The sequence below is a fragment of the Melopsittacus undulatus genome, chromosome 4 (genome assembly GCF_012275295.1).
Source record: "Melopsittacus undulatus isolate bMelUnd1 chromosome 4, bMelUnd1.mat.Z, whole genome shotgun sequence".
Classification (NCBI taxonomy): domain Eukaryota; kingdom Metazoa; phylum Chordata; class Aves; order Psittaciformes; family Psittaculidae; genus Melopsittacus; species Melopsittacus undulatus.
In genome coordinates this window covers 36,114,348-36,138,704 of record NC_047530.1, presented here as the reverse complement: position 1 = coordinate 36,138,704, position 24,357 = coordinate 36,114,348, and the positions used below count along the sequence as shown (strand labels likewise).

At 40.7% G+C, this 24,357-nt stretch overlaps 1 protein-coding gene across 7 annotated transcripts in view; it reads left to right on the top strand.

Annotated features, from left to right (window-relative positions):
• TTLL5 (tubulin tyrosine ligase like 5) overlaps positions 1-24,357 on the top strand; it is a 138,441-nt gene that overhangs the window by 67,063 nt on the left and 47,021 nt on the right. For 5 of the 7 annotated variants that reach the window (XR_004080548.2, XR_004080547.2, XM_031048734.2 and 2 more), the window contains one exon: positions 11,667-11,821. Coding sequence is in view for 5 of the 7 variants with exons in the window: in XM_031048734.2 (XP_030904594.1) it covers positions 11,667-11,821 (155 nt within the window). In the remaining 2 variants the exon portion in view is untranslated. Of the gene's footprint in view, positions 1-4,017; positions 4,068-11,666; positions 11,822-12,598; positions 12,642-24,357 lie in introns of those variants that run through there. The other 2 variants (XM_031048736.2, XM_031048737.2) reach the window with 2 other exon arrangements.

Genomic DNA, 24,357 nt, shown 5'->3' with positions numbered 1-24,357 from the left:
TCCTTAAATATGCTATCGATAGATTAATGTTAATTCAATGGGGATGTTGTCCAGGAACCTAGGGACCAAATTAGGAAAGCTAAGGCCTAGTTCGAATTAAACTTGGCTAGGGATATTAAAGATAACAGGTACGTAGCGAATAAAAGATCAGGGACAATGTAGCCTGCCTCAGGAAACTATCAGGAGAACTGGCTATCCTGGATTTGGAGAAGGCTGAGGATCTGAATGACTTCTTTGCCTCAGTCTTCACTGGCAAAGGCTCTGACTGCACCACCCAACTCTTGAAAGGCAGATGCAGGGACTGTGAGAATGAAGACCCTAAGCCCACTGTACGAGAGGATCTGTTTTGAGACCATCTTAAAAACCTGAATGTGCATAAGTCCATGGGGCCTGATAAAATCCATCTGCGGGTCCTGAAGGAGATGGCAAATGAATTTGCTAAGCCACTGTCCATCATATTTGAAAAATCATGGTAGTCAGGTGAAGTTCCTGATGAATGGAAAAAGGGAAATATAACCCCCATTTTCAAGAAGGAGAAAATGGATGACCCTGGGAATTACAGACCAGTCAGTCTCACCTCCATGCCTGGCAAAATCTTGGAGCAGATTCTCCTTGAAGGCATGCTAGGGCACATGTAAAACAACAAGGTGCTTGGTGACAGCCAGCATGGCTTCACTAGGGGGAAATCCTGCCTGACCAATTTGGTGGCCTTCTATGATGGGGCTACAGAACTGATGGACAGGGGTGGAGCAGTTGATGTCATCTACCTGGACTTGTGCAAAGCGTTCGACCCTGTCCCACACGACATCCTTGTCTCTAAATTGGAGAGACATCAATTTGATAGATAGATCACTCAGTGGGTAAAGAACTGGCTGGATGGCTGCATACAAGGAGTTGTGGTCAACGGCTCAATGTCCAGCTACAGACCAGTAACGAGTGGTGTCCCTCAGGGATCGCTGTTGAGACCGATCTTGTTCAACATCTTTGTTGCTGACATGAACAGTGGGATTGAGTGTGCCCTCAGCAAGTTTGCCGATAACACCAAGCTGTGTGGTTCAGTTGATAGGCTGGAGGGAAGGAATGCCATCCAGAGGGACCTTGACACGCTTGTGAGGTGGGCTGCAGAAAGCCAACCATATCCTGGGCTGCATCAAAAGGAGCATGACCAGCAGGCTGAAGGAGGTGATCCTGACCCTCTACTCTGCTCTCATGAGACCTCACTTGGAGTATTGTGTACAGTTCTGGTGCCCTCAACATAAAAAGGACATGGAACTTTTGAAACAAGTCCAGAGGAGGGCCACGAGGATGATCAGGGGACTGGAGCACCTCCCGTATGAAGACAGGCTGAGAAAGCTGGGGCTGTTCAGCCTGGAGAAGGCTGCATGGAGATCCCATAGCAGCCTTCCAGTATCTGAAGGGGAGCTACAGGGATGCTGGAGAGGGACTATTCATTAGGGACTGTAGTGATAGGACAAGGGGTAACTGTTTAAAACTTAAAAAGGGGAAGTTTAGATTGGATATAAGGAAGGAAGTTCTTTACTGTGAGGGTGGTGAGGCACTGGAATGGGTTGCCCAAGGGAGTTGTGAATGCTCCAGCCCTGGCAGTGTTCAAGGCTGGGTTGGGCAGAGCCTTGGGTGACATGGTTTAGTGTGAGGTGTCCCTGCCCATGGCAGGGGGGTTGGAACTAGATGATCTTGAGGTCCTTTCCAACCCTAACTATTCTGTGATTCTAAATGCACTGGCTGTAATAAGGATCCTAAAGTTTCCTGTAAATTAAAGCAGAGGGTCTTGCTCTGTTAGCAGATATATGTTAAATTGAAATAAAAATGGAATTTTAATTAACTCAGGTAAACATAATTCAGACAAAAAAACCCAAAACTCCACCAAATCTCAAAACCCAAAACACCCAACCCATGTCTTGATCTATTAGAATTCTTTGAACTGGGAAAAATAGCATCTAGTAGAACTGGTTCTTCTTCAAATTTACAAAAAGGCTTTTTACAAACTTTCAGCAATTACTGTTAGGCAAGACAGGTATCTCTAGGGTGAGAGGTAAAGTTTTGTTACAGATTCAAAACAGACGGAAAGCAAACAAAAGGGTAACTAGCCAGTTTGCTATACAGCAAGTGGGTAACTGAAGACACAGAATGAACATGATGGACTGTAAAATTAAAGATTTGAAAGGGGGAGATTCATAATGGTTGGCATGTTATTCCCTAAAGAATGATTGTGAAAGCAAGTTATTGCAAGGTAACACGGGTGTGAATTTACAGTAAATTAACTCCTTTATAGTGTTCACCCATGTGAATACATACTTGTGCAGCTCATGTTCACTACATGAGGAAACTTCTTGTTACATTCAGTGTAATGTAGGCTACAAGTGTCCAGATGTTCCATTACTGTGAAGTTGCGTTTAAGCTATAAACTTAAACTTGAGCCTACCTCCTGATAATTTGTCAGTACAATTATTGATCATCATGAGGAAAGCCAAGAGAAATGTAGCAACTGCATTAACTGGGAAAAGTAATGGCAGATGAAGTTCAGTGTTTATAAATAACTGGTTACATGACAAGCAATAATTTTAACCACTTGAAGTAATATCCTTTAATCATCCAAGGAAGAAAAAATCAGTTTTGTTCTAGAAAGTTCAGTGGAGATACCTAAGTAGTAAAGGCAACAAAGTAAAATCAGTAGTACATTTAAGGAACCAGCTAGGAAATGGTATGTAGTCATGTAAGCATCAGTTACAGGCCCTCCACTGAAAAACTGTTTTCAGTTCTGGTTGTCATTTCTAAAGCGAATTCAGGAAAAATAACTGGGACTCACAGTTGAGTGACTACAATAATTAACTGCAAAATACATTTTTAATAAGGAAGTGGAAATATTAGGCTTGTTTGTTTAGGGAGGAGATAGGTATGAAGGAATTATATAGAGCAGTGGGTGACGAGGTAAATAAAGATTTAGTCATGTTTCTCATAAGAAGGGGATATTCATCTTGGTAGGAAGACATCAGAGCAAAAACTGATCATTAAAGTGAATAGTTATTGTCACAGAATATTGAGTTCCCTTGCCAAGAATAATCACTTGACTTCTGAAACTTTGTGCAGTAAAACAGCATTAAGACAGAAAACTTAACAGGCCATAGTTGAATAATGAGCATTTTGCAAATGATAGACCCCTAGCTTTTAATATACAGAAATATCAAATTAGTTTTTCTTATCAATAAGAGGTTTCAGTTAGATGCATGGAAACCAAGATTCCTTTCATTTTCTGAACTATATTAGGCAGGATAGCAAGTTTGCTGATCCAGTGTTCTGAACTGATGTGTTGTCTTTAATACTGAGGAATGTGTGCCATGCTGCTTCCTCCATATTTATGAATTTTTCTCTGCTACATTATGTTATTGTAGTCAAGCTAAATATTTCCTTTATGATAAGAGATTTACTGAGACACTTGTGGGGAAGTTGGTACCTGAAAATAGTGATTTTCCTAGTTATAGCATGCGAATGACTGCTAATTATTTTTAGAGGGATGCCTTTGTTGGTATTTGTGGTGCTTCAGCTGCAGTGTTGTCAATGTGTTAATGATACTCAGTTTTTCAGTTTTCCTGAAATTTTCTTGTTGAGTTAGCCTATTGCCTAGCATGAGTATAAGATAGTAATGATACTATTGAAGAATCATGGCACATACATTGGTGGTGTGTTGTGGAATAAAGCCTGAAAATACAGATTGGTAAGCCCCTTTCGCTGTATAGAGACATACTTGCCTTTCTTGCCTTGATTTATGATATAGGGACCTTACTGGCTACAACGTTATTTCTGGACAACTAAAGGAAGAGATATTTATGTCTGTACCTACTGTTAGCCACTGGTGTTTCCTGATGGATAGATACATGAAGGCTGTGAATAAAATAATCCAGACTTCTTTTCCCTCTGTGTTGTTTACCAGGCATTAATCCTGAAGTCTTTACTTCACATGTGCTTAGCTTAAAATATTTCTTTGTGCTTGTATTGCAGGACTTGCTATGGGGAGGATATTAAAATGCACAGCATGTGTATAGATCCAGAGCCAGGGGGCTGGATCCTGGATATGTATTTTTTCTTTGTGGATAGCATGCTACTTATTTTTGAAATATGCTCTAAGGTAAAAAGAAGATTTTCTTCTGCAATGGATCTGTGTGAGGTCTCTGTCACTGACTGGCGTGGGGGGCTGCAGCTGATACCTACCAGGCTGTAGTACTCTGTAGTTATTGCTGCTAGTGAACTGAAGAATGCGTTGAATTGGCCAGCTTCACCAGGAGGAGGAGGAAGAGAAGGAGGAGGGGAAGCCTGGTGGGAGCTCTGCTCCTCTCTGTGAGGGAGAGTATGAGATTTCAGGACTTGGTTATCATTAGGAATAGCTCCAGTTCTTCTAGCCAGCCAGTTTAATCACAGGGATAACATCAGACCACCCAGACAAAGGCTATACCGAGCTGCCTCTATCTCTGCTGTGTAGCCAGTCAGTGCCCAAGATCCAGCAGCCAGGGTTTCTGCAAACATCCTGATAGATCCATGGGAGGGTGGGATACTTTTCTCACTCTACATTTTTCATTTTGGACAGAAGGTACAAATTGGAAAGAAGAAGATGAGTTTACTAAACCTTAAGACAGGGGAGAAGGAGTGAGGAGCAATTGGAATGGGCTCTTTACAGTGCCCCAGAGTGACCCTGTGGGAATAATATGCCACAGCAATCCCAAAATAGCAAGTTTCAGCTTAATATCAGCTACAACAATATTTGTTGTAGTTACTTGTCTCAATTATGCAGTGTGGTACCCTGGCTTCTTTTGTCCTCAGCAGAGGAAAAGTGCCACAAAGCAAAGGGCCAACATGCCAAAATGTACTCTGCTGGTCCCAGTGGGCATCAGCTCGTTCAGTTCTAGAACTGAGCAGTGCAACATGGTGACTGCGAAAAGACCACGAAACTCAGGGTGCAGCAAGTATTTGCAGAGATTTGGTGAGGATGTTTTCCCTAACAAAGGGTTTTTTTCAGTGTTAGTCCCTTGCTTTGACTGAAACAACTTTATCTGAATCTTAATCATATTTATTTTCCTTATTTAAGCATTTGGTTGGCTTTTACCTTTTTACTGATGGAGAGGAAGGGAAGTTTAAAGGAAGGGGGCATCTCATTGTGACCAGGAAGAGGAGCAAGGTAGGAGATGAAGTCTGAGAGATATTTTTCTTTCCTCTCACACAGCTCTGCACTACTGCAGGGTCCCATCACCTCCTCAGCTCCAGGCTGTTCACACAGGAGCTGGAATTACTTTTAATACTACTGATTTGTAGCATCAGCAGTAATGTCTCAGAAGAAGCTGTAGGAAGTGAAAATGTCAATGCAGTTTTGACAGTGCTCAAACTGACCCCCTTCTGCTCTGAGGCTCCAAAGGGAATAGGAGCAGAAGCTTTTCTTAGGATGCAGTAACATCTGTAGAGTCACCAAGTGGGCCAAGCTGAGCAGATAGAATGCATGTTATGGGAAAGATTACACCCTGATCATCAAATGTTTGGCACAACTGTGCTTTATCAAAATCACTCCCACTAGGAACTTTTGAGTCAGAGAGCATCTAAATGAAAGCTTGACTTTTTCAGGAGAAGGAGGAAGGGAGTACAGCCATCCACAGCAGCAGCACTAACTTCGGTTTGTTTTTTTTTTCCTTTTTTTCATTGTTAAATGGATGCATACGCTGGAGACACTACAAAGGGTTTTTTAAATTTGTCAGGTTTCCCAGGAATGTCTCTGGCAGGTCTTTGTCTGGAACATTTTCTGGAGACGGGAACATTTGTGCTCTGTATGCATATGTATATCCTGTAAGCTGGTAAGCTCTGCAAGCAGAGGAGGAATGTCAGAGGCCTTTGGCCAGATCAGCCTTGGTACACACACAGATTTCACACTTCCCAGCCTGTTAGCCCCAGTTCTTCCCTTCTGGCTGGTTGCTTCTGCAAATTCAAATCTATACATAAAATCAAGGTGGTTTAGTGTGGGGTGTGGTCAGAAAGCTGGTCTGTGTAACAAAAAGGTGATCCTAGGAAAATCTGCTTGTATTACATTGTTTCTTCAAGGAATTTGAAGTAGGTGTATTTTGTGCTGCTATTCAGGCAGTGAAAGAGTGTGTGTGTTTTAGAGATTTGCGGTTTGGGATTTCCTTTGCCTTTTAGGGAAAGAGGCAAGTTAAGATCCTGTGATGTTTCCCATACTGGGATGGCCTGTTGGATTCCAGTATCTCGATGAATTAAGGAAGGCAAGGCAGGTGGACTGTTTCCAGTAGTACTGGAAGACCTGGGAGCTCTGTTTTGTGAGACCAAGTCATGCTAGCCTGCACTAGATCACAGATGTACATGGCAGGTCTGTGGCGAAGTCAAAAACATGCAGCCCACAGACTGGGGAGACGACAAGTTAACACTGAATATTCATATTGGTCTAGCATCTAGCCACAGTCACCTCTGAAAGCTGAAAGAAGAAAAATATAACTGAAAGAATCTGCATTTTTTTATTTATTTATAGATTTTTTTTTATGACAAGTTGTTAGCTCTTCCCCTCTGTTCCTGGGAATATAAATATCTCACTGATGTCAAAAGGCCCAGGGGTATGTGTGTCTGAGAAAGGCTTGGCAGGTGAAAATACAGTGATGGAAGCAAGGTAATGGAAGGAAAGAAACACTTCTTTTACAGCTATTGGATAAAGATGACATTGCTGGATGAACAGTATTAAAATGGAAAATTAAGGATTGACTGAAGGGTCTTGAAGGAGTCAAACAGAGCACACAGGAAAAAACATGAAAAGGTAAAGGATAATATATTGCAAATGATGAGACAGTTTGCGTACTTTCAGTTTTCTAGTGGAATGCTTTGTTCCTTTGAGCTTATGATACAGTGTCATTTTGTCCTTTCTGAAGTATCAAAACCTAAAGATTCTGGTCTGGTCAAAGGTAGAGGAGGAGTGATCTTACCAGTAAAATGATTTTACATCCTTAAAATAATCCATGTCCAATCTTTCTTTAAAGAAAAAAGTTTCTCAGTGAGCTGTTGGTGTTCGTATATACCTTTGAAACTTCTCGAGAGGGTACGTTGTGCCTAAAAGATTGTGGCTTTAGGTCTTCTCCTGTTTCAGACTGTGAATTTTTAATTATACTGAAGTGGGTTTTTTTTGGAAGAGACAATGAAGTAGGCCTATGATCACTGTGTTTGTTTGGCACATCTTGATTATGTCTTGATCTTCGAAATATGGCTTGGATTCCTTCTCCTCCTCACCAGTCAGATCCAAATGGAAATGAGATGTGTGAACTGGAAAGGATTCAAGTGTGGCTTCAAGTAAGAGAAGTGGTCATCTTTAGACTATGTAGTTATCCAGTCCCCAGCACTTTACAGGCAAGAGGATATGACTGGCTTCTGGCAGAAAAATGCTGCCAGCTGGGGAGTTGTAGGTTTTTTTTAGTTCATTGCTTGCACAGAGTTGTAATACACTGACCAGTGAAACTCGGGATCTGCTGCTCAAGGTATTGGTAATGAAAATTTGTCACTGTTCCACTCTGTGTCAAAGAGGACAACTTCTAGAGATGATGTGTCCTTGTTCACCCTGGTTGACTCCTGGAAACCAGCAAGAGAAACACTTAGGCTTTTAGGAGCCTTTTTTAGAGGCTTTTACTGAATTTGGTGAGTCTGATCTGCAGCACATATATATGTGTATGTATATACTTTTTAATTTTTTGGCCGTTGTTGACATTTTCTGCTTTAGCTTATTTGAAATATTACACAAGTTCAAAATAAAAATATTATAGAAAAAAAAGATTATTGAATGTGATAATGAGAAATGTTGAAAGAATAGTATAATGTAGATCAGAAATGTGAAAGAGATTAAGCTCCTCTTTTGACTCTTTCTTGTGATTTCTTAAAGGTACTATACAATGGACCTTTGCCTGTAGAATGCTATTCATTAGAAACAAATTCCAAATTCCATCCTGGAGTTTTCTTTCTTCCTTTTTGTATTTGGAGATTTCATTTTTCCTATTTTAGTTATAAATCAGATTAAGAAAACCAAAAATCTCAACTCTTATATTTGGCACTTTCTGATACCATTCTGTGTTGTGACCTTGCTTTCAGTCTTAAATTTGTTGAGAAATAGATTTCTCTGAATAAAGCAAAACCATAGAGACAAATTCTGTTTGGCTTATGTGAGCCTGCTCTCAAGAAGGCAAGTGTATTGTCATAAACTTACCTTGTAATGCTTAAAAATAATAATAAAAAACCCAACAGTAAAAGTAATATAGCATTAAGCAATAATTTGGTTTTTGGCTTATTAGTATTGAACTAATTATAACAGTACATATATATGCTGTTAGGGTTTCTAACAATAGGCTCTGTTTATCAATATGGCTGTGACAACCCACATGTGCTTTCCTCCCCTAGTTCTTGATGTTAGATAACAACTAGAATTACATAAAGTGGGCTCTCCTCTTTCAATGAGAGCTCTTTGGGATTTACTGTCCCATTGTGTTGTTCACTCAGCATGTTCCTTTCAGCTGTCCCAACAGTTTAAAAATTGTGGTAAAACCTTATGAATCATTCTATTATGAGACGTATTAGCTGTGTATTATCTTGCCTTTTACAGACTCCACAGAAAATGTTTTAATGTGAGCAGAGATGTTTGAAGATAGGGATGCTTGAAGAGTGCAGTGCAGCACACACAGGTCTCCTGTCATAGTGCCAGAAAAAATATTCTGAAGTCCCTGACTGCTAGTGAAAAACTGGAATCTTACCAAGCAGGAGAGTTTGAACCCATCTTGATACAAATCATTGTGAAAACTAGCTTTATTCTTGTAGTTGCACACCAAATAATCACTTTCTCTGAGCCACACTAACCTGCCTTGGTTTTGGGGGTAGGGTGAGGTGCTTTGTTTTGTTTCCCAATACCACGTTTTATTTATGGATATTTTGATATATCTTTTGGTTCAAGTGCTATCCATTATCTTCATTTAGGCCAAAGTAACAACTGATTTACTGCCAAGTATTTGCCTGGATAAAGGGAAGAATATGGTTTCATCAGGTGCACAGGAAGACTAGTGACTAGAAAATGAAGCTACTCTGTGGAGCACAAATGTATTGGGGGTGTCCCAGCAATCCACCAAGGCAACATCCTGGCAAGCTAATTATAGCAGCTGAAACGTCTCAACGCAGGGCACAGGAGCAAGCAGTAACACCCATCTGGGTGGGCTGGCTGCAGCTAAACCTTACGCTCTTACTGGTGTTCTCTCCCTCATTCTGAATCCCTTGTCTGTATTTAATCCTGCTGTAGTTTAAACACCTGTCTATGTGGAATGTGTGAAATGTCCCTACTACTGTACTAAGCTATTTGCTCACTTGCTTTGCTTAGAAAGACAGTTTTCAAATAAACAATGATACAGTATTAGAGAGGAAAGCAGATTGCGTTAATAGAGCGGGGTGAGGTGGTAATTCATCAGGCTAAATGGTTCTTAGTATCAAGATGATGAAAAAAATGGATAAAGTCATCTTCATTTCACACATTGAATGTGTTAGCGAAGTTGTGATCACTGCTGCTGACAAGCTAAGAATTGTATATATCCTATTTCCTTTGTGTTTGTCTCATTTGCCATTCTTGCTTCTTTTCAGACAATAAACTCTTTGTGGCCAGAAACTGTCATTGTTTAGGTATTTGTATAGTGCCTGGCACAGCTGGAACTAAACCTAATTTGAAGCTTTCTGTTCTTGCAATGAAATGCTTAAAATTTTAATTAAATTCTACAGAAGACAACAACATTTAAGGGTGAGGTTGAGGCACCAAAATGACACCTTTAGTAATTTTCCATATAAGATGGGTAGCACTGCCTGTGGCTAAGCTTGCTTCTAGGACGTAAGAGCAGCTGGAAGAGGAACAAAGAACAAAAGTGTGGGAAGACAGATCAACTCACTACTCCCATGGAGAGTTCCGGGCTTGAAGTGGTGTGGCTCAGGGGCCAGAAGTAGTGGGGAAGCCAGTGCTTGAAGTCTGTAGGAATGCAACTGAGCAGAATATGGAGAATGACACCTGAAACGTGGAAGCTGTGACTGACTGAGAATAATGAGACACAGACAAGGAGTAGGAACAGGAAATGATAAGGCTCAGAAGGGATGAGACAAAAAAGGTTGCTTTTGGAGCAGAGAACTGAAGCCCACTGAATAACTGCTATAATTTAATCCTGTCCATAACTTGAAGTAGGAATCAAGATTTCTGAATTTACAAAATGCTTAGATGCCTCATAGTACTAAACCACAGGAGAAGTGGGAATCTACTGTGTTGCCAGTTGCAATAGTAGTTCATGCCAGAGTTCAGTCAGAGGATATGAAGTCTGCAGTCCTTCACAAGTCTATTGTAGGTATGAGTTCAGTGTATTGCAATGAAGCTGGTATGCACTTGAGTATGGCACACAAATTCTGGTAAAAGAACATTGTTAAGGTCTCAAAGCTGGGAATTCATGAGCTATGCTTAAGTCTTTACTTAAGTGGCTTAAGCATCACCTTTGAGATCTGGAGCAGATGCAGGATTAGGTGTTAGACTCTTCTTCCTGTATCCTATGTCTCTCTGGCTATATGCCTTCCAGTTGCCACAGAAGCAAGCAGGGGGCATACAGATAAGTTTTGCTTCCCATATGGCCTTAGTCTTGGTGCAGACCCAGCTCTGTTCTGTGCTCCTAAAAAGCAACATGTGATCATGTAATTTAAGGTAGTAATAAACTTAATTCTTGCAATGCCTGACTGAGAATCCCTGCTTTGCAACCTTTGTAGAGTCTTGTAAGCTTCATATTTTTTTTTCTTTTCCCAAATGTAAACTAATACTTATCTTGCTGTAGTAGATACCACTTCATTATGTTTTTTAGGCTCTCTTCAATAAACCAACAGATAGTGTCTGTTTGCAGAGTTTGATCTGTCAATAAGATAACTAGTGAAAGAAGAATGCTTAGAGACAAAAAATGGAATACACTTTGTATGCTGAAATCCACATAGGTAATTTCTTTAGAGCTTGGTATAACAAACACACAACACAATTTTAGCCTATCATTAGGTAGCATATTTACTTGTATAAACAGATTGGAAGTGGTTGTGTGAGAAGTTTCTTTCATTTGTGGTAGAGTTTGGTTTTGAATTATATATACAAGGTACATATGCTGTTGGATTGTGCCTGTATGGATGCATAGAGAGGGGTAGAGAGAGGCCAAGTGAAACGGCTCATGTTGACTGGGCACACTGGTCTCTGCTCAGTGTAATGTGAGTTTCTAAGTTTTGATTAGTGCATGTAGAGTTAAGTTTTCACATGACAGGAATGTGATGTTGCTTTCTTACTCTGGGATTTTCAATCCATCTTTGTCTTTCCTCCTTTGTTCTTGTATGAATGGAAGGGTTGTACTTTTAATGCTGGTACTTGAACTCATCTCAAACATGGTGGAGGTTGGTGTCATCTCTCCCACTGCTTTGTGAAACTGGCACAGTTCTGCATCTGAATGTTTGCTTTCCCTAGGAGTCTTATTCCTCTTAGTACATAGTCTATTCAGTTTACTTAGTGACACCTTTTGCTCTTTTCTTGGCTTTCAATTGTTTCTGATGTTTGGTTTTTTTTTTTCTCCTCCTCCCACCCCCTTTAGTTAACAAACCTGAACTTGGCAAGTGGAACTATAAGCAAGGGGAATGCAGCCACCCCACAGAGCTACCGGTCATCACTCAACAAAAGAGGGTCATTGTTGGCTGTGCAGTCAGACGCCCATATAGCTGACAAAAGGCCTGTCTCTTCAACTGTCAGGTAAGTTAAAACTCCTGCTCCAGCTCTTTGAAGAAGAATGCAATGCACTCAGGAGCTCACTTGTAATTTGTATGTGGCTTCTTGCTCAGGTGCTGGAGCATGTCCAAAGGGTAACAAAGCTGGTGGAAGGGCCTGGAGCATGAGTCTGATGAGGAATGGCTGAGGGAACTGAGGTTATTTAGTCTGGAGAAGAGAAGGCTCAGGGGGGACCTTATTGCTCTCAGCAACTACCTGAAAGGACGTTGTAGTGAAGGGGTAGCAGTCTCTTCTTTCCCAAGAGACAAGCAATAAGACAAGAGGAGATGGCCTCAAGTTGCTTGAGGAGAGGTTTAGATTGGATATTAGAAAAACTTTCTTCACAAGAAAGTGTTGTCAAGCATTGGAACAGGTTGCCCAGGGAAATTGTTGAGTTAGCATAGCTGGAGTTATTTAAAATACATGATCTTGAAGGTCTTTTCTAACCTAAATGCTTCTATGATTCTGTGTAAGGGCCTATCTTCTTAGGACTATGCTAGAAACTAGGCCTACAAAAATAGAGCTATGTTCCCAGAGCTCTTGGGTTCATGGTGAAATAAGGAGATGGATGAACATCTATAATGAAAGGGAAATGTCTGTTTCTCATCAGGTTTGCTGTTGTTGAGACATACATGCAGAATGCAAACTTATACCTGATACTGTGAAAAATCTCCAGTAAGGCTGCATCTTATGCTTCTTTCTTGAATGTGAAGTTTAGATTGTTCAAAGATAGAGCAGTATCTTTCAGTGTTTATATTATAGTTTCTTTTTCAGATGGCTTCATTATGGTCTTTATTAATTTTGGATATTGGAATTTATATTTATTGTCAATATCATGGGACTCAGGGCAAAGGCTGTGATTCTGCATTAAAACTATTCTTGCTGGGATTGAAAGAGCGGCAAGGTTTGCCCCAAGGATTCTGGATCTTGGAAGCTAGGAGCGGGGTGAGCTGTGCTGAATACCGGCCCAGAACTGCTGGAGGTTTGAGTTCTTTCCTTGCCACTTCAGTAAATATTGTTATTCTTTTGCCTAGGCCTTCATTTTTGTCTTTTAAATTAGAATAAGGAGGCAGAGCTTCTCCAGCACATGAGTTTAGGACTGGAAAGCACTGTATACATGAAAATACTGATTCATGTCACTGCTGCTTGAATACTACCAGAAAACAGAGGGAGGTGGGAGAGTAAGACACAGTGCAGAAGGAGGCATGTGGCCTGAGTGGTCATCCTTTCCCAAATGGGTCCTTCAATAGAAGGATTGGAATGGGACCTGGCAAGCTGAAGTAAAATTATACTTATTTCATCAGTCACTGCTTTTCACCCTGCCTAAGGAAGAGGAATGCGAAATGAATTCCTTGCCTGTTCTGTTCCAGTATTATGTTTGCCTCTGGGGCTTAGAGTTATTGAGAGAGGTGGTGGTGATTCTGTTCCTGGAGCTCAGCCAGGCAAGCTATTATCTAATCCAAATAAAGAACCTATCCAACAGGTGTAAACTACCTTCCCTTGCTACATAGCTTGAGAGAGCAGCAGAGTGCAGGCTGTCCTAGAGCTTCCGTTCCTTTCTCAGCTCTGCTCACACCTCTGCATGGACTCACACACATAGCTGGAAAAGGATGACGCATGCTCAAAATCTTCTGTTGCAGAGCTCTACAGGAATCACTGTAATTACCATGTTGCTCTGAAACCATTTCAGTTATGTTTCCTGTAGGTTTAAGAACCCATCATTTAATGCCCAGAACTCCACTCTGAATGACTTCGAGGGCTGTACCTCATCTAGCATTGTATGCGTAGTTTAATGCCTTTAGAAATTCTCTTTTATTTTGTACAGTAATCAAAAAGTACTTTAGAATTGTCACAACTGGTACAAGATCCCATCTTCAAATCTTTTATGAACCATATAGTTTTTCAGTACATCTGTTGTTCTGTCCTAATCCTCAGAACAAGAGATGGAAAGACGCCTTAAGACTTTAGTGAATTACATTATCTTTGTGGGTGCTTGTATTAAATGGCAAGAATACCAGGAGGTAAAAGCTTTCTGTAAACCTGGGAATAAAAGAAAAAAAAAAAAGGATTCTTTTCAGTGTTTAATTATTTGGGCTGTGAACTTTCATTTAATGGGAGAATTCCAAAAGGAATGCCAAGGTCACGATATATGGAGTTGGCTATCTTCTATTCTGAATGCCTTTTTTGCTACTTGATCTGTCACACTGGAGCAAGCGGTTCATAGAGGGTCATCTAATGGGTGTCAGCCTGTGCTCAGTGCTGGGTGGCTGTTTGAAGAACAAAGCTTCCTGTTTTGTTCCATTAAGGTTCTGGTCTACCAGTTGTAGAATTCAGCAAGGATGGAAATGTTTTGTAAATGGGTCTCTTATCTGGCTTGCACTTGGCTCCAGTTCAGACATCTGCCTTTGAAACACAGTCCTTAGAGTTTTTGTATGGCTCTGTGATAAAACCAAGCCATTTTACTGCTGTTGAGATTTCTTTGAAAATTTTGTTTTGATGCTTGCAATCTGTAGGATTCAGCATAGTCTTACTGACAAATTTTCTTCCTCCTTTCTAATTCTCAGCCTCCCAGAACTGCCTTACCTAAATGCTTCTCAAAGTATCTCTTTCTTTGTCGAATTTTTTTGGCTGTATGAGGTGCTAAATCAGTAGTCTTGCTTGCCAAAAGGCAAAGGAGATCTTGAGTTTGCAAGATAGAGATAGAGAACAGTTCTGGATATGTTAAGATGTTATTTTATAAATCTGCACTGCAGTGCCTTTTGAGATTTTTGTTGCTTTCTATAAGTATTGGTGCTATTCCCACTCCAGTGATGGCTTAGGCTTTCACTGTGCCCCAGACACAGAAGCGGGCAGAACTACACAGGAGGTGAGGTATTCCGAGTAGTATCTGGGCTTACTTCTGACTTCCATAACATGGCTGTCAGGCTCTGCTGTGTTTGCTGCAGCCCTGTCTTTGTTGCCCTCTGTAGCTCTTTGAGGCTATCCTGTATCTGCTCTCTCCTACTTTAACACTAGTCCTATCTCAGTGCCCTATTTCAGTTCAATCTCAACTTCTCACTCTATCCATCAGGCAGGATTGTCACCCTTTCACATTCTGCTGTATGTAAGTGTATATATATATGTTTTGTAATAGACATATGTAAAATCCCATATATAATTTTTATCTATTTTACTAATGTAATGTAAGGACAACAAATACGGAAGTGATTCCTCATTATTCAGTGCAACTAATTTTTCATCACTGAAACCAAGACCTTACAGGAACTGCTCTTCGAAGAACATTCTCTTTAAAGCATTATCAGTTGCAAAATAAAGGTAAAAAACTTGGGTGTTTGAGAATGCAGCTTGTTGATTTGGAACCTAAATTAACTTTTGAGTACCTGTTGGCAAATAGTTGCATAAACCCTAGTGGTGGGGACAGAAGACATTCCTGAGAGCTTCTGCCACTGGAATCTGCAACTGCTGTGTCACTGCTTCATGCCAGTTTCATTTACTGTTAGGGGTACATGTACCGTGTGTTCTAGGATTCAGATGTTCTGCTCTAATATTGCTAAGTATATATCCTTTGGACTTGTGAGGATATGGAAGGGTCTCTGATCTCTTTTGAAACTTTGTTCTGTGCTGGTGTAAGCAGCTTCTCTGTTTCCACTGAAACTGAGTTTTGCCAGAAAGACCCCAGACAAATATCACAGGGTAATTGTGATTTACTGATATAAAGGGAAAGTGAAAGTGGCTACATTGTTTGTCCAATTTATATTTTAAATTTTGGAGGTGTGGGATGTAAAATAAGAAATTAGGCTTGGACCCTGACTAGACAGGATCTGAAGAGCTTTATTAGAGCTATTAGAAGAGTGATGCTAGAATAGCCAAGAGATGTGCTAATATGCGAGGTGATTCTCAGAGTGATAGAAAGGTGAGCAGCTGATGGGACAGTCATTTTTTTCAAGACTCAGGAGTCAGGCTAGGGTGGGCTTATTATTGCAGAAGCAGCATGGATGTTAAAGTAGGGGCTCTGGGAAAGAGCTAGCTACATATGAGCTTGCAGCTAGAAGTAAGAAGTTCCAGGGATCTTTGCAGCTAATGCCAAGTTTTAATAAGTATAAATCTATTTCTCATAATTACATATGTGTTGCCTTGTAGTTCTGCATCTTAAGGGTTGATAGTGACTTTATTCTCTTCCAAATAATTTGTTTCAAGCTCCCTGCAGTCTCTTGCAAGGTAGAAGCTGCCCAGCTGCTGTCCTGTGCAGCAGTTGCCAAGTGGTAAGAGGCTATTTGTGCAGTGTCTAGGTGTATGCTAACTCGGTGACTACTGCACTGATGCTGCTAAATGAAATGAATGGAGAAGGCAACAGGCATTGGGGGCTGTACAATAGGCCTTCAGTTTGGTTTGAGCAAATTGCATTGACCTTAACACCTCCTTAGCTAAGCAGCATAAAAGTGCCAGAGCAGCAGCAGACCTACAGCACTGAGTCCAGCCCTGTGCCAGCATAGCCATGTGTCTGTTTCTTGCCTCTCATACTGTTGTCCTTTTCTCTTTAGCTGTTGAATTAATTTAGGCATTATGGTAAATTTCTTTATTTGAAGTGGAGGAGTAATTGAGGGTAGGTACAGTGATTTTTCCCTGACTGATCTCCTGTTTCCATCTCCTTAGCAGCTCTGATGATTCTGCCTCTGGTCCTTGAGAAGCAGCATTTCTGACAGCCCTGAATCTGGGGTTTGGTCTATTAGTACCTTCTACTCAGAGAAGGTTTGAGGACAGGCAAAAAATAGAAATACTACCTGGGCAACTGTGCATTCTTACAACTCATCCTGTGTCTCATTTGTGCATATTCTTCCTCTCTCAGTGCGTATTTGTGTCTGTAGCAGCCTTCCCTTGCCCTTCCCTGGCAACCTTTTTTTACACATCTCCCAGGGTCACTGGTGACAACTTGTTAACTCTGGAAGTGAATTTGCTGACTTAAACTTCAGAAATACATGGCTTGCCTTTGTATTTTATTTTATTTTTCTATACATATATATTTTGGTCACACTGAAGAAACTTGTGATGGCAGGTCCAATTACTCTCCATCCTGCTCGGAAATCACCCTGAGCCTCAGCACCATGTGTTGGCACAGTCCTGTAGGATCCCTGCTTCCCACAGCTAGGCCTTGGCTCTGTCTGCCTGGAGCCTCCAGGAGAGGAAAGGCGGAAAGCTCGTGACTTGCCCAGACAGTCTGAGGCCTGGCCCTGCAGCCTCGGCTCCCCAGACGCTGTTGAGTCGGACTTGGCTGGCAGCCGCCGCGCTGTTGCTTTTCCGAGGTAATAAGTGAGATTAATCACAGGACCCTTTCCAGAGGCAAAGGGGGTTTGGGCTGTATGCAGGGAGACCATAGGAGCCAGTGCTGGTCTGTTTGCTGGAGGCGAGAGCTGGGGCCTCGCAGCAGGGCAGAGTGGGTACCAGTGAACTTGTGTGAGTGTGGCCTCTCCGCTCAGCTACTTCTGGGAGACTTGGCTGGAGCTGCATCCTTGGGTGGGCTTTAGCTAAGCAAGGGGTCACAATGTGTGCATTACCTGTGCCTGCTGGCCTTAAGTAATTATGGCTTTTGCAAATAGCTTTCAAAATTTGAGAGAGCAGTTTTCTTTTTGGCTGCATGATTTCCTTTCAGAGAAGATATGAGGATCTTTCCCATTATTCATATCAAGTAGCCCATATTGGTAGGTGGGAGAGAGGGACAGGGGTTTCATAACTTCCCCCAAGTCAATACTATGTAATGGTTTTGCATTTTTTCATTTTAGCTGCCTCCACAAACTGACCTTTCCCTAACATAAACATAGGATTTGCCATCCAGGACTGGGCTACAAGTATGCCTAGTTCTCCTGTCGTGTGCTTCAGAGCAACTACAACCATCGTCTTCAATGGAAGCACAGAGAGTGGAGATTCTGGTGGGCAGCAGTGAAATTCCCTTTCTGGGGTGGGGGGAAGCTTGCTTTTCCTCTGCTTTTTACCCTCAGCTGCTAACAGCTGGCTTGTAGTTCTCACAATAGTTTCTGTTGTACAATAGCCTAGAGTGGATGTTGTTGTGAATCATCTAGTTTTACTTTCTGGAAAAAACTGTAGTCTCATTGAGCTGTAGCAGTGAGGTTCCACAGCTGGATCATATGTTATAAGTATATGCATAAGTTTTTGTTTTTAATTTTTTCTCAAATTTGCCAAAAGTCTCTGCACCCTTATTACATGAAGGCAAACAGAAATGCTTGATGATCTATTTTCTGCATTCTTTATTCTCTACATTTCTATCATCTCCCTTCTAACTTGTCTCTCCTAAGCTAAGCAGTCCCATTCTTTTCAAGTTCTAAATGGGAATTTTCCCAGCCCTCTAATAATTGTCTGGCTGTCTTTATAGAAATGACAAAAAAGTACATCAAGTAAGAGTAAGACACTGGTTTTATGTAAGTAACACTGTAGTATCTTTATTTTCTAACTCATAACTTACATATACTAGTATCTTGCTGGCTTCTGACCTTGCTAAACACTCAGTTTTTCATTAATACACAGTTGTTTTTCTTTGATTATTGCAGTAAATGTAAACCTGAGCAACAGGTATAGGCAGTTCATGCTGATACATTTCTTTTTTACCTTCCTTCCTCACCTTTTTTCCTGCTTTCAGCTGTCACCAGATGATTTTGTTGGCTGTGACAGAAGTCACGTGCTGGTGTCTGTTCTAATAAGTATCTCATTCAGTATAGAACAAGTTGAGTTTAATGGCTTGCAGGACTTGACTCATAACTTCCCTACACCTATCCCTGATCTTAGATCTCTTTGAAATATCCTATATAGGTTCCAGATACTTCATTTACAAAGCGACCACCAGATCTTAATTTCCTCTGCATTTATTTAAACCTCTCAATCACCATTAACATAGTTGCTTTCTAGAGTGGTTTTCAGGGGGTTAATGTTTCCCTAGATCTTACTTCAGTAACTCTCATGGGGGAAATAGACTCTGATGCTTACAGCCTTCTAGGAATGAGGGACCCAAGCAGTCTGGAGCTCTCTAAGAGCAGCTCTGGTCACAGCAGCCTTTCTCTCTAGAGAAGTTCTGAAAGGGTTACCAGGGAGCCTTGGCTCTTTCTTTGAGCTATTTGGAAAGGACGGGCCTCAGACAGCTTGGCAGGAACCTGGGGCCCTGTTTTTTCCAGCCCAGCCCTTCCTTCTGCACAGAGCTGTCAGGGAATCCCACGAATGTCTGGTTTCTCCCCTTTCCTAAATTTTTTTTTGGCAGTATTTTTATCCATCCCTGACTCTTCCCTACACAGAGACCTCAAGTTTTGTCCATTGATTGATCTTGCAGGTAGTGAGGTAAAAATGAAAGCTGTATTACCATGCCATAGCTGTTGGAATTACAGTTGTGCAGCTGAGAGGGTATTGGGAAGTTTCCCAGAAGAGCGTCCTTTCTGGCATTGATCTTAGGGCAGGTCCATCTGGCCTAAGAACAGAGGGATTGAATGGTCCCATCTTTGAACTGTGCTATTCCTGTGGGTCACAGTGAGGCACTTTGAAATCTCAGAGCTGCATGTTGTGTATCCTCCCTACCAGACACACAACAGCATGCTGCTTTGTAAAAATGGAAATCCCCTTTGTAAGCAAGGATTATGAAGCACAGAACAGTTTAACAACTTTTCCTTCATTTGCCTTATGCTCTCCAGTGCTGTCCTGAAGCTGAACTCATATTTTGGAGATTTCCAGGTCTGTTCTCTACCTTTTCACTTCAAGAAATGTATCTACAGGGTAGTGTTAGAAAGGAAGTTTGGCTACCTGTGAAAGCAAAGGTTTTAAACAGCTGTCTTGAAGATATTGGTGCTGTACAGCTGAGAAAGAGAAGTTGAATTAGGATTATTTTGCTGTTTTAGTAAACCTGTCACATGTTGGGAGCACAGTGTGATCTGAGATCTATGTGGAAAGCCTTTCCAGAAGGCACCCCTCATGTGGGGTAGTCTCTGGGCAGCTCTTTGAAGTCAACAGCCAAAAGACCTGGAATCAAGCTCAGATGAGTTAAGGGTTTCAGTGACCAAGTACAAATGCCAGAGCAGGAGGCAGCAAAAGGGGTTTCCTTCCTGCTAGGCTTTGGTTTGGGGCTAACTTCCATTTTGTACAGTGAACTCTCCAACACCAATGCACGTTCACATTTTCTGCCCAGCCTGAAGTCATGCTTTAGCTTGGCTTGCTCACGATAAGCATGCCACTCTTTGGTGTTTTATCCTGTGATATAATGGGAATTTCCTGCCAAAAGCACAAACCTCTTTTCTATCCCTGAAAGTGTTAGTCAGCTGTTCCTCTGAAGATCTGCTTTGTCACCTAATTTTCCCCACTTTTCAGATAAGGAAGTTTTGCAACTGACACAAGAGTTTGTGAATTGTATGCTTTTGGCTCCGCGACAGCTTGTTATTGTCCTGGGCTTCTCTGGGCTGCAGGTATCAAGCAACAGCTCTTTGAGCCATGCAGGGCTTCAATGTTTAAGAAAAATCTCTTTAAAGAAGGGGAGAAGGGAGTGTTAAAAAAAAGTGAGTATTTCAGCTTCCCTGTGCACTTCCCTGTCCCTGTGCATATGGTGATCCTCTTCATTAGCTCACAGGTTTTTGAAGTGTATGTGTATTATGTAGTGTGAAGATGGGGCAGCCACAACTCCACAGTGGAACACCAGTTTTTTGTTTTGGGAATTGTGTGAATTACAGTAATGGGTGACATTTGTAGTTAGCAGTACTTTCTCAGTCTTCACCTAACACTATATACTGTCAGCCAGTGAGCAGTTTGATCAAAACGCTCTGGGTAAGTGGACATGGGTGATAATGAGCAAGAAAGCATTTTGGTGACTCAGGAAACATGGTTATTGGATTGTCCAGAGCCAGTGCTAATTACGAAGATTTTTAAGTGCACTGTTAAAGGTAGGCTCTGCAATGTTGCATCCTTTATTGTGAGCATTTATTTCTATTTTTTCATTCTGTAACAATAGTTGAAAGATGGATATCCTCCTTAAAAAAAAAGGGGGGGGGAGGGGGAAAGCTCGGGAGTGCTTAAAGATACTGCAGTTTCCAGGCACTGTCCTGTTGCACTCACTGAACTTTTACTAAGATTTCTCATCCAATTACTGTCCACAGCAAACCAGGTGGGGAGAGGCCAAGGCAGCCTGACTGATCCAAGTCTACTGAAAACTGGCCCTGAGACAACAAGCTTTAATAAAAGGAATTTCAAAATGAGAGAGCTTTATCAAAGGCACTGTTTATGTTCCAGCTGCTGGTATCCATGATGGTGCATGGCTTCTTTGCTCAAATTTCAGATTGCATCTGGCTCACTAAATGTCTTCTACTGCCCTTTCTATCCTTCTGCTACCTGGCACAAGGGATTAAATGAAAAGTTAGTGTAAGGTGATTGCTGTCTGGCAGTGCTGAACATGCTGCTTGGCAGCTGTCTGTCAGGGATGCTTAGCCTGGACAAGAGTCACACTTTGGAGCAAAAGGGCTGTAGATTATGTGGTCTTAACCTTTTGTATGCACAGAGAATTCTTTATTTGCTTGTTGCTGGGAAAAAAAGAAATATTCCCTGTGAAGAATGTAATCAGGTTGGGCTGTGAATGTCTTCAGTGTTCAAAACTGAGTTTTCTTCAAAACTTAGCTCAGAAAACTTTCAGTTTGGTAGACTATGTGAAGAGGAGGAGGAAACCTTAAGTCTGGACCATCTGTTTCTTTTTTTGATACTGGGATAAAGATGCTGCTGAGTAAAGAGGTGTCAGCTTCTCTTCACTTAGCATTTTGAAAAGCTGCAGATACTGAGACTTGAATTTGAATAAGTTAAGGCTTTTGTTTCTTGCTGGTGGTGACCAAGTGTAGATCCACAAAGAAGCAACAGTCACGCCAATGAAGCCTTGGCATTCCTAGAAACTGTTTGAACTTCCAGACCCATATCTATTTTTACAACTAATACAGCATTTTCAGGGATTTTTCTTTTATGAGTTTTTAACTACAAAACAGCATAAATAGAATAGTATTCTTTATATTAGTCGGAAGTTCAGATCTGACACCTATGTTGGTCTTCTATGGTACTGATGATTAACTATCTAGAATTTATGGCTTCTATCACTTATAAACAATAATTCTGAATTTCAAACAAATGTTTTAGTACTCATTAAAGACAATATACTGCTTAGAATGTACTGCCTTCTACTTCCCATGGCTGTTTCCCAGAAGATCTCAAATTGTGGTGTTAGAGAAAACCTGAAATAACTTGTTAGAATGTTTTGTTCAATGTATTTCTAATCTCAGCTCCACTAGAAGATATTTAGGTGTAAGATTCTATGACAGTCTCATGATGCTAAAAATTTTAGCTTCTCTGTACGTATCTAATGGATGATAACTTGAACAGTGGTTAAAGGCTTTTCAACTCAGGCAGTCAGCATGGCAAAGGGAACACAACCTCATCTGTTGTGAAGAAATCAACAAGAAAAACAGTGCATGTGGAAGTTCTAAGTACAGGCTTTTGAAAATCAGACAGCCCCAAAAGTGTTTCTTCAGAGACTTTGTGGTTCTTAAGATGAGGTGATTGATAACACATCTCTTTCTGATAAAGAACTGTGTATATCCCCAGAATATTCTCCAAAAGAGTGAGATCTTGGTGACTGCTGACAGCACTCCCCTAGCCTTCTGGTTTCAAAATTCCTTAAAAAAAAAAGAAAATCAAGAAAACTCAGAGCTTATCCTATATGAACAGTTCCAACAAAGGCTCCCTAGTAATATTTTTGGAACAGCTGCCTTTCTTAGAGTTTGGTTTTGAATATTGAGAACTTGATAATCTTTCTTCTGATTTGAAAACCCCCAAGAAGGAGCTGTGTTTTAATGTGGAATTAATGTAATTAAACAGAAGAGCAATAACCTTCTCTGCTACCAAAGTTCACAAATATTTTCATTTTTTATTTTAATTTGTATAAATAAATACACATTATATATTAAATAAAATAACTTAATGGGTATTAGTATAGTTTTTGAAAGCCCACTTTTAATAGTTGGATTATTCTGGCATATTTTAAGAACCTTGGATACAATCAGTTTTTTAGTGTTTTAAATGTTTTGTCCCATTCAGGACGTTATTTGTATAACTGGTTTTTCTTTTTCAAAGCTGAGAGTTATGTTTTCATTTGTTTCTGAAATTCTACTTTCCTGCTGTTGCTAACCCAAATAATTTAAATTTGAAAGTATCCCCTACTATCTGTGCAAAGAGAACAGAAGTTACACATGAATTTCTAGGTTGTTATGAAGAATGGGGACAGAATATGATTCATGTAGTGCAGTTGTTTGCTGCATTGGTATTTTCTAAGCAGAACAGATTTTTAAAATATTATGACCCCTAAAGCATTGCATAACCTGGCTGTAGACATTAGGCCTGTGTTACTGAGGAGCAGTTCAGCGAAAGGAAGAATTGTGGTGCTGGATATTTAAAATTCTGAAATTAACTAAATTCCTGATACCTTGTAAATTCATAACCTGGGAATTGTTCTGCTTGTTGCTACAGAATGTATGGTTGTTTGCATCTTGTTTATCAATATGTCACTGATGTTTATGGTGTATATTGTTAGATAGCAAAACTAGGTAACAACTACTCTTGTCATTTACTTTCAGATTTTTTCTGATGTCTGTTATTTGCCTTTATGAGAGAACTTGATTGCTGTCTTATACTCTAACTAGTCCTTAGAGAGCCGTAAACACAGTACACAACATGAGGGTCAATCTCACTGCTCAAGCCATTCGGAGGCCATATTTGGGCTCTTATTTGTCTCTGTTACAGACTCATTTTCTGTTAAATGCACTGGTTTTGGCTTTTTTAAGAAAAGTCGATGCTACGTAGAACATTTGCTGAAACATCACAAAAGTACGAAGAAGTGGCACAGAATGGAGATTTCTTGATCAGACACTGGACACCGTTGTTACTGTTCTCTTGGTGTGCCTTATCTATACTAGGAGGGGACTCTTGAAAGGGCATTATTCTTCTAAGTGGCTGGGATATTTTAATCTGCCCTTATAAGGGTTTAGCATCTGCAGCTGCATCTTTGATGTGCTCATGCTTAGCATTACATGCAATCACTTGGTGAAATTCCTGAGGTAGTGGTTCCATGGTTCCCATCTGTGTTCCTGAGTCTGGGAGCTTCAGACTAATTATACAATTTTCTCTGTACACTGTAGGAAACAATTCCATTTTGGCTCTAGAAAAAGGGATTGGGTTGGACTGGAATATAGGATTGCATAACTTTTTTTCATCTTTAACCACAAATTCCTATGAAATTCCTATGCATCATAGACTTTTCTGTCCACGCTGGAGGAGGAAACATCACAAATATGATGCCTGTTCAAATAATCAGAATCTAAAAGCTCTTTTTTTAGGTGCTGCAGATAAAAACAGTGCTTACAGCCTCCTCCTAGCCTGCAGTTGTAGGCAGAGGCAGAAATCTCATGTGAAAGACTTCAAGCTCTAGGTGATCCAAGTAAATTTTGTGCAAC